The sequence below is a fragment of the Anomaloglossus baeobatrachus genome, chromosome 5, assembly GCF_048569485.1.
Source record: "Anomaloglossus baeobatrachus isolate aAnoBae1 chromosome 5, aAnoBae1.hap1, whole genome shotgun sequence".
Taxonomy (NCBI): Eukaryota; Metazoa; Chordata; class Amphibia; order Anura; family Aromobatidae; genus Anomaloglossus; species Anomaloglossus baeobatrachus.
Window position 1 is genome coordinate 315,590,165 of NC_134357.1, and position 17,322 is coordinate 315,607,486.

A 17,322-nucleotide genomic window follows, 5' to 3' on the forward strand; every position below is an offset into this window, starting at 1 on the left:
CACAGTCAATGCACAATCTCTATTGAGAGCCTCGTGTGGGCAAGGACAGTTCCCAGCTCTGCTACACTCAATTGTGAGATAAAGTCAGAATGGCTGCACCCTGTAATCTAAGTTAAACGTGGTTAGTTTCAGAATCTCTTTGCCTGCTCGCCTCCTTCTCTTCGCCTCATGGACAATTACAGGGATACTAAACATGTCTATGTCGTTTACTGGTTTGTGTCATGAAAAACGTATTATAAAAATGTTGTTAAATGTATTTTTTTTTTTTTTTTAAAGTTGCTAAAATACTGACTTATTTTTAGGATTTTTTTTTTAACACGAAATGTACTTCATAAAAAGGCATATCTGTATATACTAGTACACTGTGCATGTACAGAAGAATACTATTAAGACCCGCAACACACATCCGTTTAATTTGTACGTGTGCGGTACGTATTTGCATGTACCGGAGACACGTTCACACGGAGACCCATGTTATTCAATGGTAGATGGCACACGTACGTAAAATCACATGGAACGTGTGTCCGTGTCGTAAGTACGTGTGTGCGCTTTTCTACACGGACGACATGTCCGTTTTTTGCCGGCAACACGCAGGCACGGACCCGCTTTAGTCTATGAGTCCGTGCCTGCACGGACCGCACACGGAGTATGTCCGTGTCCGTTTTTCATCACAAAATTTGAAACACTTGTTACCAATCTATCAGGTCAATTGTAGGCCATTAATTCTGGTGCCAAACATACATTTCCTGTCTCATTTGCACGCCAGACAGCAGCTGGGCACCTGTCCTCTCACTGCAGGGGAACTTTGAGCACAGAGAACAACACAGGTACTGAGCATGGCGCCCAGAATCGATACAGAGAGGCTGATTGGAGAAGTAGAGAGGCATCCAGAGCTGTGGGACACACGTGTTGATGGCTATCATGACAGGTTAATGGTGGAACGAGCATGGATGTCTGTGGCAGAGCTAGTCTACCCTAGGAATGGATGGTCTCAATGTACCCCTGGACAGAAAAATAGATATGGTGAGTACAGATATTTTCCTTGCTTCTGTCTTTACCTACATGTGCACATTCTGTAGGCAGATTAGAAACATATTTGTATAGTTTTTTTGGCATGTATTAATGGGCCTGACTCATTTTGAGATACACTGGAGACTCACAAACAGGAGAGTGTATTTATTTGGCCTTTTGAAGTATTCATTGCAGTTTACTAGTAATGTCAGCATGTGTATATGTGGTCTGCAAAGCATTTTATGCATGTACAAAAGGCATTTCAAGGTGGTTAAGCCACTATTAAACATGTTTGGATTTTTTTTTGGTTTGCATTTCTGTGCTTTTTCTATTGCAAATGTGCTGTGAATTGTCTATACATTTTGAGTTGTATTTCTATGTTTGGTTTATTATGCATGTTCCTTGGTGTCACCATGTCTGGAATGGTAACAGTAACGTGTAGTGTATAATGGAAAATATATGTTGAACATATGGCACTTCATGGGTTAGTAGTCATTTTGTTTCTCATGGCTTTATGTTGTTTTTTGGAGTTTTTTTTGAACATTTAAAAGGAGATAAATGATTATTCAGTGGTTTAAGATTTTTACTGGTGAACTTGTTTTCTTTCTCATGCTTATTGTGTTATTATGTCACTATATGAGTGTTATGGGTTGTTGTTTTCATGCACATGGATGTGTGTTCCTATTTTTTACAATTGCTGCCATACAAGACTAATGTCTAATTTTTTTAAATCTACAATTGTTAGAATTTGTGACCTTATTTTACAATGTATATTTTTTTTAAACAGTGGATCTTGTCAAACGGCGATGGCGGTCAGCCCGTGACCAGTTCAGAAGAGAGTTTAACCCAGTGGCCACCACATCTGCCGCAGCAAAAAAGAAAAAATATGTCCATTATGAAAAACTGAGCTTCCTTATGCCCATTATGGAAGTACCAAAGTAAGTTTAAACCATTACATCACATGGTGGTTTTATTTAAAAGGCACACATTAATTATTTTTTTTTTTGTCATCAAAGTACAGAGGATAATCTGGAAGATAGTGAGGAAGCCCAGTCAGCAGTATTAACAGCGACCTCTGCTTCTGAGATGGAGCCAACCTCATATCAACCACCAACAATTAACCAAAACAAGCCAGCCAGACGCAGAAGAAATGTCCTCTAATTTGGGTTTGGGAACAAGTCAATCCACTAATGTAATTGCAGGCCAGTCTACAGGGCAACAAAGTGGCCCTTCACCAGTTATTGCAGAGAGTTCACAGCAACATGCAGGCACACAGCCAAGAATAACAACTAATACCATGCGCACAGTAGCCCAATCTATCCGTGGTCGCAGACATAGGCGTTATGAAGATTTACGTACCCTGCCAGATATCATTGATACCAGAATTATACACATGATGAATTCACTGATACCAGAGAGTGATGGAGAGAGATTTTGCAGCTCCCTTTCTCCCTCTCTTGCATTGGTTGCACCTGATAGGCAGGACAGATTGAGGGCATCCTTAATAACACTAATATCTGCTACCCAATGTGAGCCAGAACCCATTTATTGTTTTGAAGTGATAGAACAATGGAGAGCCAATCCACGTGGCCCACACACAAACACAACTCAACAAACTGTGGAAACCCAAACAGAAGAACATTTCTCTAATTTTCAACTTAATCCTGTAGTGCAACAAACACATATACAGTGTCCATCTTCTTCTATGGGAAGTGATGTACAAATTAGGCCAACAGTTGTCCCACACCAAACAGGTACATTAATGACACAAAGGCCATCTCAACAGCCAACATTTGTCCCACAAATACCCCAACAAACACCAATGCAAACCTCTTAACTATCCCAGTATTGTTAGTAATGTTCATAGACTACCTCAAATGTTTCAACAACCAACAGCCTACCATGTTCCTAACAATCCACAACAACAGTACTTTCAACAACAGACTTACCCAACTAACTTCACATACACACATACTCAGCCTCTTCCAACACATCAATATGTACCACCTACACTTGGTCTTCCATCTGCTCAAACAACTGCATCATTATTTGTTCCAAGTACAACAACTGTTACTAGTGGAAACACTGATCAGTCACTCACTACAACATCTAGTGTTGTGCAGCAAACATATTTTGTAGATGTCAATGCAATGGAGCCTACACAGGAAAACATCACTAGCCTAGAGGATTTAGTTGAATCATAATGTGATATTTTATGTATTATTTTACATTTTGTTATGTTTTCTAAGGTATTGCTGGTGGGGAAACATATCAAAATGTAACACATTACTTACTCTATATGCATGTGGTCATATTTTTGTTTTCCTTTACAAAAATTCAATAGAAATTACTCTATCACTTCAAAAACAATACCTGCCTGTTAGAATGATGACTTGCTCTGGACATGTTGTTTGGACCATCCATTAGAATAAACTGGATTTAGGGTAAAAATGCACGCACATAAACTACTACACTAACATTTAGACACCTTTATTATTAAAAATCCAGCCACTATGCAGTATCTGCATATGGTCTGGTCCCATACTTGTATTCCAATAGTGTCAAACAAATTATGTTTGCGTGACATTATTGCATAATAAAGTATGGTGTTTTGTATGGGCTAATGTCCCTGACAAAATTGTATTTAAAAAAAACAAAAAATACAGGGTGTCTTGCAAAAGATAACATACATACATAGGTAAAATAATAATACTGGACTAACTTTTTCAACTCAAATTTGCCATAATTTTATTAGTCATGTACATTCAGTAGTACTGTTTTTAGAATAACAAAAATTCCTGATGTTATAACAATATAGTTATATCACAATAGCTTATGGGGACCACAAACACAACCAACCAACAAAAAAAACACAAATTATACCTATGTATGGTCATTTTCTCTTTTGTAATACATATGTGTTTGTGCTTATGTAACCAATTGATAAAAAACTATAACAATGTCAAAATTATACATGACTATGGCGATTTAAACTAAAATAATCTTTAAACTGATTCCTCACTTATAGACCACAAGTGGACACAGTGGTTCTAACACTACCATTCTCTACAAATGGTGCATTTAAAGCAGGCAACTCCTCAATGTCTTCGTCATTGCTTTCATGTAATCTACAGTAATTATGTAACACTACTGTAGCTTTAATGACAGCCTTGATGGTGATTGGTTGGAGTTGGATGGTGGTTTGATAAATGCGCCATCTTGAGGCCAAAATGCCAAAGGCACGTTCAACATAGCAACGTGCTCTGGCCAATTTGCTATTAAATAGGGCTTTTGATCTGTCCAGCCCCCTTCTGGGATATGGATGCATCACATGCCTAGACAATGCAAACCCCTGATCTGCAACCATTACAAAAGGGACAATAGGGCCATTAGTACCAGGCAATGGTCTTGGTGCAGGCAAACTTAAACTATCAGACATTAATCGTCGTGCTAAACGTGAACTTCTGAAAATGCGTGCATCTGAGGCACTGCCATAGACCCCAATATCAGCAAATAAAAAGCAGTAGTTTGTATCTACCATGGCCAAAATAACTACAGAAAAAAACTTATGATAATTAAAATGTCTGGATGCAGAGTTAGGTGGTTTCTTCACTCTAATGTGTTTTTCGTCAATGGCACCAATACAATTTGGGAAAGCTGTTTTCTCCAAAAATTCATCTGAAATGTGCATCCATTCCTGTGTTGAAGGCAGCTGCATGACATGATACCTAAGGGTCTCCCAAAGCACAGTGCAGGTATGCAGGATAATCTTGCCAATTGTGGACCTTCCCAATAAGAATTCGAAATGTAGACTGCTGATGGATTGCCCAGTTGCTAGGTAACTGATATAGAATAAAAACATGACATTACTTTGACTATTCATGTAATTTGTATTTCACACCAAATATTTGTATAATCCAATGACTGGCGAGATACTGTGTATGTTTTTTTATAATTTCTTTGGTTGGGAAAAGCATATGTGATCTTTACTTTCCATATTGGAAAAATATTTAATTTTGTGTTTAATAAACAAGCTTGTTTGAGTTAAGCCTCTTGTTTCTTTAATTTTTGTAGAGATAGAATGGTAGATGTGACTTCTCAGATCTTATTTTGAAATTGCACTGTGGTTAAGTGATCAATATAAGAGTTCTACAAAGACCGTAATTTTAAATTACAAAATTTCAACAAAATGATGCCTTAGCGACTTAACATGTATTTCAATATAACAGATAAAGCATGAGTATACATGACAACACCTACCGTAAAGTCACCAACAGTCGTTCCTCAGGGTAGATGCTGAGGCACATAGAGGTGTCCTGATGCTTCAAACGATGGTACACAAGGCCAAGGATGTTGTCAAATGAATTCATGGTGAGATGGCAGTAGGCTTGGAATTTAGGTGGAAATTTCCGCATTTCGCCATATAAAAGATTAAAATGGCCATGTGTTTTCCTGAGCTTCACAAGGGGGTGAATCCACATCCTTTTTCCAGTGGTGGCTCTTCTTCAATCATATGTCGCCTAACCCTAAATCTCCTAGATATCAACCAGAGCAAATACATGGTTGCTTCATTGGAGAGAGATATTTTGGAGTGTGTCTAATGTAAGAATTAGCTCTGAAGCCATGTTTTTTAAGGTTTTTTAAGCAAACTAAACAAAAAGGGGAACTTAATTGACCAATTTAACACACCAGGAGCACATTTTGATGGGCTAACAAGGTTATTTGTGTGAAAATACGTATCTGAAAAAACGGACGGCACACGGACTGCACACGTACGTATTGTATGTCAATACGGACATTCCACACGTACACATGGCTTGCATACGCCATCACACGGATGCCATATGTACCGGAGAAACGCCCCAAAAAAATGGAACACGGACCCGAAAAACGGACCGTGTCATACAGACGTTTTTTTTTGCGGAAGTGTGTTTTAGGCCTAAGGCAGTGAAAATGTGAAAATTCTATTAACTATTTCAGGCAAATACATTTCTCTCATACACAGTACAGCCAGTGGCTCACTGTTAGTGCTTTTGCTTTCTATAATAAAGGTCCTGGACTTGAGTCCTGGAAAACACCAGCTACAAAAAAAATGTACTCTTTAAAAAACATATATGTATATACCAGTACACTGTGCATTTACAGAAGAATTCTATTTAGAAGGTGAAAATTCAATCATTTTAGGTGGAACAAAAATCTCGCATACACAAAAGTACAGCTTGTGGCTTACTGATAGTGTTTTTGCCTTACCATACTTCCATACTAAAGATGGAATCCTAGCAAAGACTAGCTACAAAAAAGTAAATAATATACATATGCATCTACTGAGCACTGACAAATGCCTTAAGGGCACTTCCACCTCTGTCCTTGGAGGAGAATCTAGATGGGATTAAGAGGACACAGCAATGTTCTGTGTGATAGGGAATTACTGTGATTGGTATATACAATACAGAGTATAATAAGAAACCAGTATGGCTGGGGACCTGTGTGGATGTACCTACTACTTATGCAGTATTGCTGTATCTAATTCATTGCACTGAATGATAGTAACAGTATTTTGCAAACATGGAAAGAAAAAAAGAACTACTACAGTATTCAGGATAGAAACTTATGTTGAATTATTTATTAATGATGGAACAGTTTCCATGATACAGAACATGCAGGTACTATTTACAACTGTACATAGGGCAGCTCTCCTGCCCTCATTCATAAATAGGATTTACAAACTCCAATAAATAACATGGCTCCCCCAGGAATGAGGTTTGTTTGCTTAGTTTTATAAAAAAAAAAATAATAATAATATTTTACAAAAATTATCTAAAAATTATTTTCTATAGGTCTCAGATTAAAAAGAAACTATAGAGTAGGGCACATTGGACTTATGTCCCCACATTGCAGTGGAGTCTATGGAGGTCAGACATTTCATATATAGATGGATTGTGGCTCTGCTCTATATACTACACTTACCAAAGCATCCTAAGTGGTGATCGTCTGGTCAATTAGCTTTCTTTGACCCCTTCATGCCCTCATAAATATGTTACTCATTTCATCATCGTCAGGTGCCTTACACCTAAAAAGACCCTTCTCATAAATATCAGGCCCCCACCCTTTCACATAGAGCTTGCCCCTAACTAGCTACTAAGCACACCCAGCAGTTTACTTGGCTCCATGCCTTGTTGGCTTGCCATCTTTTGAACATCAAAGCCAAGATGCATGAGAAACTGGACCACGCTCATCTCCTGCCCTGTGAAGTGGTCTCGGATTGAGGGGCAAGTGGGGTTACACTGTGGCCATGGACAGCTGTCCATTAAGTGGAAGGGACATCCCTTTAAGGGGGTCTTGCTGTTCTTATTAGTTTCCTGTAGACTGCGATCCCAACAATGCAGTGCACGGGGTAGAGATGTCCCACGGACTTGCACTTCTGTCCAGTGACTACAGAAAAAAAACAAAAACGTAAGTACTATTAGTGAAAGCAAAATCATATTCATATAAAGTAGAGCTCAATATTACACAATTAGTAAGTGCACAAAATCAGAATACCTCTCTAATTGTTGAACAAAAAAGGATTTGATTTGTAATTTATGGTTGTATTAAGGAAAAGATTTCCCTAGAGCAAGCAGCAATGCAGATTTCCAATAGGCCATTTATCCACCACCATAGAAGTAGCATCAGGATACAGTGCAATAATGTAAAGCATTTACAAAGTCTACCACTAGATGGAGTAATCTTTTGCACTGTGTTGTTTCATAAGCTGCTTACAGCAGACTGGGCCGGTTTCAGACAAAGTGTGGCTCTAAATGCTCACATGTTGCACCATCACACTCAACCATTCAGGTTGCATTTGCATGCAGAGTTCAGACTGGTAAATGAGCGTGATCGATAATATTCAAGTCCTTCGGTGCTTGTCTCCCGGCCTCTTTACACAGGATGACAAAGGCACAGAACAATGAATAATATATCAATCTGTACCCTACATTATCATGTTATCGGCAGCACATCTGCAGTCTGCACCAGGCGATGTGCTGCAGAGAACAAGCATTTTTGTGCTACTATAAACAATCCAATCACCCGATGAATGAGCAGCATTTTGCTAGTTCATCGGGCGATTGCCGACCTGTTTACACATATGAACACTCGTCTCTAGTGCTGGGAATTATAAATGTGAAAGCTACATACATACAGTATGTGACACAAACACTGTATATTACACACACTTATGTATACACAGACACACACATGTATACACTGAGCACATACATGCACACACAAACATATGTATACACACACACATCGCACACACGTATACACTGAGCACATACACACATTTATGTATGCACACACATAGCACACAAATATACACCAAGAACATGTACACACACACACACACACACACACACACACTTATGTACAGTGCCTTGCTAAAGTATTCGGCCCCCTTAAATTTTTCAACCTTTTCCCACATTTCAGGCTTCAAACATAAAGATAACAATTTTAATGTTATGGTGAAGAATCAAAAACAAGTGGCACACAATTGTGAATTTGAACAAAACTTATTGCTTATTTGAAACTATTGTAAAAAAAGAATAAACTGAAAATTGGGCCGTGCAATATTATTCGGCCCCTTTACTTTCTGTGCAGGAAACTCACTCCAGAAGATCATTGAGGATCTCTGAATGATCCAATGTTATTCTAAATGACTGATGATGATAAATATAAGCCACCTGTGTGTAATGAAGTCTCCGTATAAATGCACCTGCTGTGTGATAGTCTCAGTGTTCTGTTTAAAGCAAAGAGAGCATCATGAAGACCAAGGAACACAACAGGCAGGTCCGTGATACTGTTGTGGAGAAGTTTAAATCCGGATTTGGTTACAAAAAGATTTCCACAACTTTAAACATCTCAAGAAGCATGGTGTAAGCGATCATATTGAAATGGAAGGAGTATCATACCACTGCAAATCTACCAAGACCCGGCCGTCTTTCAAAAATTTCATCTCAAACAAGAAGAAGACTGATCAGAGATGCAGCCAAGAGGCCCATGATCACTCTGGATGAACTGCAGAGATCTACAGCTGAGGTAGGAGAGTAAGCCAATAGGACAACAATCAGTTGTACACTGCACAAATCTGGCCTTTATGGAAGAGTGGCAAGAAGAAAGCCATTTCTCAAAGATATCCATAAAAAGTTTGCCACAAGCCACCTGGGAGGCACACCAAACATGTGGAAGAAGGTGCTCTGGTCAGATGAAACCAAAATCAAACTTTTTGGGCACAATGAGAAACGATATGTTTGGCGTAAAAGCAACACAGCTCATCACCCTGAATACACCATTGCCACTGTCAAACATGGTGGTGGCAGCATCATGGTTTAGGCCTGCTTTTCTTCAGCAGGGACAGGGAAGATGGTTAAAATTCATGGGAAGATGGATGGAGCTAAATACAGGACCATTCTTGAAGAAAACCTGTTGGAGTCTGCAAAAGACCTGAGACTGGGACGGAGATTTGTCTTTCAAGATCCCAAACATAAAGCAAAATCTACAATGGAATGGTTGACAAATAAACGTATCCAAGTGTTAGAATGGCCAAGTCAAAGTCCAGACCTGAATCCAATCGAGAATCTGTGGAAAGAGTTGAAAACTGCTGTTCACAAACGCTCTCCATCCAACCTCACTCAGCTCCAGCTGTTTGCAAAGGAAGAATGGGCAAGAATTTCAGTCTCTCGATGTGCAAAACTGATAGACACATACCCCAAGTGACTTGCACCTGTAATCGGAGCAAAAGGTGGCACTACAAAGTATTAACTTAAAGGGGCCAAATAATATTGCACGCCCTACTTTTCAGTTTATTATTTTTTATAAAAGTTTAAAATAAGCAATACATTTCGTTCAGCTTCACAATTGTGTCCCACTTGTTGTTGATTCTTCACCATAACATTAAAATTTTATCTATATGTTTGAAGCCTGAAATGTGGGAAAAGGTTAAAAAATTCAAAGGGGTCGAATACTTTCGCAAGGCACTGTATACACACATATATGTATACACACACATAGCACACATGCAGCGCACATGCATGTATACACCAAGCACATACACACAAACTTACATGTATATGTATGTATACACACATAGCACACACATATATAGACTGAGAACATAAACACACACATGTATTCAACCACTGTACAGACAAATGTAGCATATATGCATGTATACACCAAGCACATACACACATGTATAAACACACAGCACAAACATATATGGAGAGCACATACATACACATATATGTCACATATATATATATATATATATATATATATATATATATATATATATATATGTTATAATATATATACTGTATATAAAGTTAAGTGCATGTGTGTATGTCCGCATTTACGGTACAATCACAACATTTTGCACAGACACCTCATTTGACTCAGGGAACATCATAGACTATGTTTTGACAGAAAATTATTCACCAAAACACTTGCTTATATTAAAGTCAATGCAGCTGAGAGCTACAGGTCATAAATAGGAGCTCGGATTGGTTGCTATAAGCAACAAAGGACATTCTTAGTATAAAAAGCTTGTGTGTCAGTTAATATGATTTTGGTGGAGAGACAGAGAGAGACAGGCAGATAGAGAGAGGCAGAAAAATAGAGACAGACAACAAGAGATAGACAGAAACAGAGACAACCAGACAGACAAATAGAGACAGAGAGAGACAGAGACAAACAGAGAGACAAAGACAGATTGAGAAACAAACAGAGAGACAGAGACAAAGAAAGAGAGAGACAAATAGAGAGACAGACCAAAATAGAGAAAAAACAGACAGACAGAGACAAAGACTGACAGAGAGACAGACAGACAGAGAAGGAAAGAGACAGAGAGAGACAAATAGAGAGAGACAGACACAGACGGACAGAGAGACAGAGTGAGACGGAAAGAGAAAGAGACAGAGATGAAAAGAGACAGACACATAGAGACAGATAGAGACAGGGAGAGAGATAGAGAGGGACAGACAGCAAGACAGACAAACAAACAGACAGAGACAGTCAGAGAGAGACAAAGAGACAAAGAGAGACAGACAGAGAGAAACAGAGAAAGACATGAAAAAAAGAGGAAATCCAGCTCCAATGCGGTACAAAAAAAGTTACGCTTTATTACAGGTTATATGGCTAAAATCCAAGTAACAAAATATGACAAAGATAAAAAAAAACCAGGAGAAATAAAGTGGACCAACAAACCAAAGCTACGCGTTTCAGACTTGGTCTCCTTTGTCAGAGCTTGTTGAGTCCAAAATCAAGAGGTCTATTAACTAAAGTCTGCTGAATAGAACAGGTGAATATGCCATATTCAATATAAAAAGAGATCTTCATGCTATTAACATCAATACGGCCTTCATAAGTTTGTGGTCACATATATAATCAATGTTTCATAATACAGAGATGTAGTACAAAACATTGTGATACAAAAAAATCTTTTTATACAATTCATAGAAAAAAAGAAGAAATTACCACATTACATGAAAATTTAGAACTTTAAATTACAAACATGAAAACATGATGTCAAAGGTTCAAATGCTTTTCCCATAACCCTCCAAATATATTAATAGACATTTGTATTTTCTTATGTTTTAAATAACAATTAATCAATCAAAAAAAACCAACAAAAAAAGATAACCTAGAAAAAATGTATTTAGGTTAAGAATATGTCATAACCATCCCCTTCTGTAGCTAACCTGGTTATGGCATATTGGGAACGTGAATATATTTTTTGTATATTTTTTTCTATTTCAAACCCATTTTCTTCCAATGTCGTCTGGTATGGCAGACACATCGATGACCTTTTTTTCTATGAATTGTATAAAAAGACTTTTTGTATCACAATGTTTTGTACTATATCTATGTATCATGTAACATTCATTGTATATGTGACCACAAACTTATGAAGGCCATATTGATGATAATTGCTTGAAAATCTCTTTTTATATCAAATATGGCATATTTACCTGTTCTAATAAGCAAACTTTACTTAAAAGATCTCCTGATTTTGGACTGAACAAGCTCTCACAAAGGACACCCAATCTGAAACCCGTAGCTTTGGTTTGTTGGTCCTCTTTGTTTGCAGTGATTCTTTTTAATTTTTTCATATTTTATTACTTGGATTTTAGCCATATAACCTGTAATAAAGCCTATTTTTTTTTACCGCATTGGAGCTGGATTTTCTTCTTTTTCATATTGTTTCACAGCCAGCAGGGTGTTCTCCTTGCTCCACAATGGGGAATTCCTATTCAGGTGAGCTGGCATTGTTTTATTTCACAACAGAGGAAGACAGAGAGAGAAAGACAGACAGAGATAGACAGAGAAAGACAGAGAGAGACAGAGGCAGACAAACAGTGAAAGACAGACTGAGACAAACAGAGAAAGAGAGACAGACAGGCAGAGACGGCTAGAGAGACAAACAGAGATGGATAGAAAAAGAGACGGAGAGAGCGAGAGATAGAGACACACAGAGAAGCAGATAGAAAGAGACAGAAAAAGAGACAGACAGAAAGAGAAAGACAGAGGGAGAGAGGGACAGACAGCAAGACAGACAGCGAAACAGACAGAGAAACAGACAGACAGACTGAGAGAGAAAAAGACAGGGAGAGACGGACTGGGAGAGACGGATAGATAGACAGAGAGAGACAGAAAAACAGAGAGACAAACAGAGAGATACGGATAGAGAGATAGGCAGACAGGGAAAGAGACAGACAAACAGAATGAGAGACAAAAGTGCAATTCCACAATAGTTTTTTTTGTTTTTATTTACCATGTTAAATATATGGTAAAACTAACCTCACAAGATGATTATGTAGATCAGTAGGAGTATGCAGATACCAAACATGTATAGGGTTTTTTTATTATTTAAATGGTGAAAAAAGGCTGAAATTTGGACAAAAAAATAAAAAAAAAATTACTTTTGTTGCCATATTCCAAGTCCCGTTAAGTTTTCATTTTTTGAAGTATAGAACTAAGTGAAGGCACCCTAAGCTGATGTTTTTACTGATACCAATTTGGGGCAGATACAATGGTTTGATCACCTCTTATTGCATTGTATTGCAAAGTTGTGCCACCCAAAAAAATAATTCTGGAGTATTGATTTTTTTTCTCTTATTACGTCGTTTACTGATTGGATTAATTTATATTATATTTTGATAGATTTGCCTTTTACGAATGCAGCAATACCAAATATGTAAACTTTTAAATATTTTTTCATTGTTTTAATGTTGTTATCAGTGCAGGGTCTGCTGTAAACCGGGGGGCCTCCAAGGAAGTGTGGGCCCTGAGCAATTGCCAAGTTTGTTCCCCATATCTACTAGTAACGCAGGCCCTTATAGCAGATAAGGTACATGGCTCTTCTCATGTTTGGGTGCACAGCTAGGAAATTATTCCTCAATCCAATCAGTGAACACATCAGTCTTGTCAGTGTAAGGTTTAAACTGGCTACATGAGAAATCTTATATAAACGCCTTCCTTTGGGGTATCTGTACTTGGCACTTTTTTGAATATTTGCAATCCAGAGACGGAAATATAGGTCCTTCTCCATATGAGACTGGTCTTACTTATTTGTAAAAGATTAATAGAGGATGTCATGTTTATTCCTTATTTTTTTATAACTGTCCTTATAGCATTTTACTTAATAAGTATATAATTCATTCGACCCATACATTTGGATATTATCACCATGTTCTTTTTTTCTCTGCATCATGTGTAATTCCGTAGTTTTAATGTATACTGTTAATTACAATATTTTGTGAATCACTAAATTAACATTAAATTATTCTGGAGGGTCTTTTTCCTTACACAGTAGATAGCAGTGCCAATGAGAAGGTGGAAAAACAGCACAAAGTGCAAGGCAACTGACGTGATGAGAAGGGTCGTCTTCCACACTGTGCTTTCCTTCTGACTTATTAACACTGCTTTCTTCTGTGCAATCCGTACATCAAATGAATGTCTGATAGTCCAGACCAAAGCCTCACATGTATATATGAATTGCCTACATATATTAAAAAATCTTCATTTCAGTATGTTGCCATATGCTTCAGGTTGGTGTGCATGAATCGTTTTAGTGGAACCCATATATTCTATGAATTCAGAGGTATAATACCACATCACAGGTTAGCAGTGATTAAGGGGAATCTACCAGCAGGATTCCATCCCGCAAACTATGTATATGTAGATGTAGCCCTTTGAAAGTCCTGCAATACCTTTTTTTGACCAGACCATTTCTCCCTTACTGAGAAATCAGCATTTGAATTGATATGCAAATGGAAATGATAGATCTGAAGCCTTTGTCACTCCAGCTCTAATCTCTGGCCATAGTCAGAGCTGTCTCCTCTTCTTTAACTGACAGCCTCTATGCTGTGTAAGGCTACGTGCACACGTTGCTTTTTTTTCAGCGCGGAAAAAAACGCACCCTCTAGCAGAGGGGAGAATTGTAAACAATGCTTTTTTGAGAAAAACGCATCGAAAACGCATGCGTTTTTCATGCGTTTTTCATGCGTTTTTTTAGGTGCGTTTTTTAAGACTTGTCAGTGTTAATAAAGTTGGTTGAACACAGAACTTTGGAAAAAAAAACCTGTGATGTCATTTCCTTCTCCACATTCTGTTTGGATAAATGGGAGGGCTTGGAATGGAAAGAGCACCATTTGAATTTTGGAAAAGTTGAAATAAACTTCGCGCACCATGTCACATTAGCAGGGCCCCTTGGGCACCTATACGTCAGAAAACCCCCACAAGTGACCCCATTTTGGAATCTGCACCCCTCAAGGATTTTATTCAGGAGTATATTAAGCATTTTGAATCATCAGCTACTTCACCCAAAATGTTGCTGTAGCAACAATATTCTCACTTTTAGGCTATGTGGCCGTGATCCAGCGACACGGCGTCTAGTACACAGTGTCAGCCTTCCTGCAGAGATGTGAGTGTTGTCCACGGGAGAACGCAGCTGGCCATGCCCACGATTTGAGTTCAGGCTGTTGTGGACTTTAGCTCTATTGTACCTGCAGAGAGCACTCTCGTCTCCACAGCATAAATTGACATGCTGAGGCTCGGGAAGCCACGCCACCGGTCAGTTTATGCTGCGGAGAAAAGAAGCACAGTGGGCATGAGATTTCTAAAAATCCTTCCACTGTGCTTCTACTGCACAACGCAGTGTTATGGACGCAGGGAAAACACTCAGCGCCCATAACGCTGCAAACCCTAATTGTGGGCACACAGCCAAAAAAGCGTCAATGGATGAATGGATGTCAAATATATATATAACGTCCCACCCCCGCCTGCATATTCTAAGCTGGCACCTTTAGTACCTTTCATGTGGCACTAAAGGGTGCCTAGCTTAGTATTTATCCAAAAAAAAAAAAAAAAACCCAATGAAAAAAATGGCGTGGGGTCCCCCCTATTTTTGATAGCCAGTCAGGGTAAAGCAGACAGCTGTAGCCTGCAAACCACAGCTGGCAGCTTCATCTTGTCTGGTGATCAATTTGGAGGGCTCCCCAGGCTTTTTTTTTTATTTATAAATAAAGAATTAAAAAAAAAATAACGTGGGGTCCCCCCAAATTAGATCACCAGTCAAGGTGAAGCTGACAGCTGGGGTCTGGTATTCTCAGGATGGGAAGAGCCATGGTTATTGGACTCTTCCCAGCCTAAAAATAGCAGGCCTCAGCCGCCCCAGAAGTGGCGCATCCATTAGATGTGCCAATCCTGGCGCTTCGCCCCAACTCATCCCGCGCCCTGGTGCGTTGGCAAACGGGGTAATAAATGGGGTTGATACCAGATGTGTAATGTCACCTGGCATCAAGCCCAGCAATTAGTGATGTCACGGCGTCTATCAGATACCAGACATAACTAATTGACAGTAAACAAAAGCAAAAAAAATGACAAAAAATTTTTTATTAGAAAAAACACTCCCCAAATCATTCCCTTGTTCTCCAATTTAATCAAAAAATTTGAAAAAAATGGGTCCGCAGAAATCCATTTGGATGTCCCACGTCGGCTCTGGACCTTCTAGAATATGGGGGCACGTTCAGGGAACGTATCCCCCATTTTCTAGGAGGGCAGACCCTCCATTTGAGGAGAGTGGGTGCCAAAAATCTGCACCCACTCTCCCCGGGTCACAGCTGCAGAGTGCGACCAGCCAGCACAGCTCTCTGAACACAGTGCTGGCTGCTCGCACATCAGCTGACAGATCTGCTCATGTGACCGCACTGACCGGCGTCTGCTGTGAAGGAGGAGGGGGCCGCGGGGGATCAGCACTGCGACCGGACAGGTAAGGGGGAATACCGGGTGACCTGGCAGGGCCTGGGGGGCATTTTTCTGTCGCATGTCTCAAGGCACATGCGACAGAAATCAAAGGAGTAGGGCGGCCGGTGCGCTACTGTGCGCGCGGCCATGTTGGATATTCGGGAGGGGCTCGGGGCGGGCACTTTGGCGACACCGGGGGCTTTCCAGAACTTTGCTAGGAAGTGAGGTCAACAGAAAACCTCTTGACCTCACTTCCAGGTAAATGCCTGCGTTCTGGCATGCCGATAAAGCCCGCGGACCGCAACAAAAAAGCAGCTCACTGCGGTGTAGCTGCGTTCTGACCCACATCATTGATTCAATGGGGGAGAGAATGCAGCTACACCGCACAAAAGAAGTGACATGCTGCTTTTCTTTCCGCACCGATTTTTGGCATCCAAAACGCTGCGTTTAGAAACGCAACGTGTGCACTGATTTTTCGGCTTTCTCATACACTTTGCTGGGAAAGCTGAACGCATGCAATTTGCCACTGAAACGCTGCGGTTCTAAACGCAGCATTTCCGCAGTAAAAAACGCAACGTGTGCACACAGCCTAACTTCAGGTAATGGAGCAGTCAGTCAAGCAGGTGGAGGCAGCGCTGGGCAGGGTATAGAGCTAAAGTGGCAGTCTTCAAATCTACAAATAGTACTTCAGCCTCATGTACTGATTTCTAAGTATCAGAGGAAAGGACTGACCATTAATCATGAGCGAGCACTAAAGTGTTCAAGTGTTCATTACTCAAATCAAGCGGGGCCGATGCTCAGAGACGCTTGATTCAAGTATAATGGAAGTCTATGGGGAACTGAAGCATTTTTCTGGCAGACCCCGCAAGAGGGTTGGGGAGACAGGAAAAATGCATGGGGAAGATGCCTGGATACATCTCTAACTCCTAGGTTGCTTCTAGGTAGTTAAAAAGTAAATCATTTTTAAAAAAGAGTGGGGTCCCCTATTTTTTGATAACCATCGAAGCAGGGGTGGGATTCAAATTTTTA

At 39.5% G+C, this 17,322-nt stretch overlaps 1 protein-coding gene across 2 annotated transcripts in view; it reads right to left on the reverse strand.

The window, feature by feature from the left end:
- Nucleotides 1–6,673: 6,673 nt before the first annotated feature.
- The window catches only part of NOTUM (notum, palmitoleoyl-protein carboxylesterase), a 158,560-nt gene continuing 147,911 nt past the window's right edge, over nt 6,674–17,322 (reverse strand). Inside the window, exons 12-13 of one of the 2 annotated variants that reach the window (XR_012754070.1) lie at nt 12,847–12,933; nt 7,408–7,443 (exon numbers count right to left, since the gene is read on the reverse strand). Coding sequence is in view for 1 of the 2 variants with exons in the window: in XM_075347519.1 (XP_075203634.1) it covers nt 7,143–7,443 (301 nt within the window). In the remaining variant the exon portion in view is untranslated. Of the gene's footprint in view, nt 7,444–12,846; nt 12,934–17,322 lie in introns of both variants that reach the window. The other variant, XM_075347519.1, reaches the window with a different exon arrangement.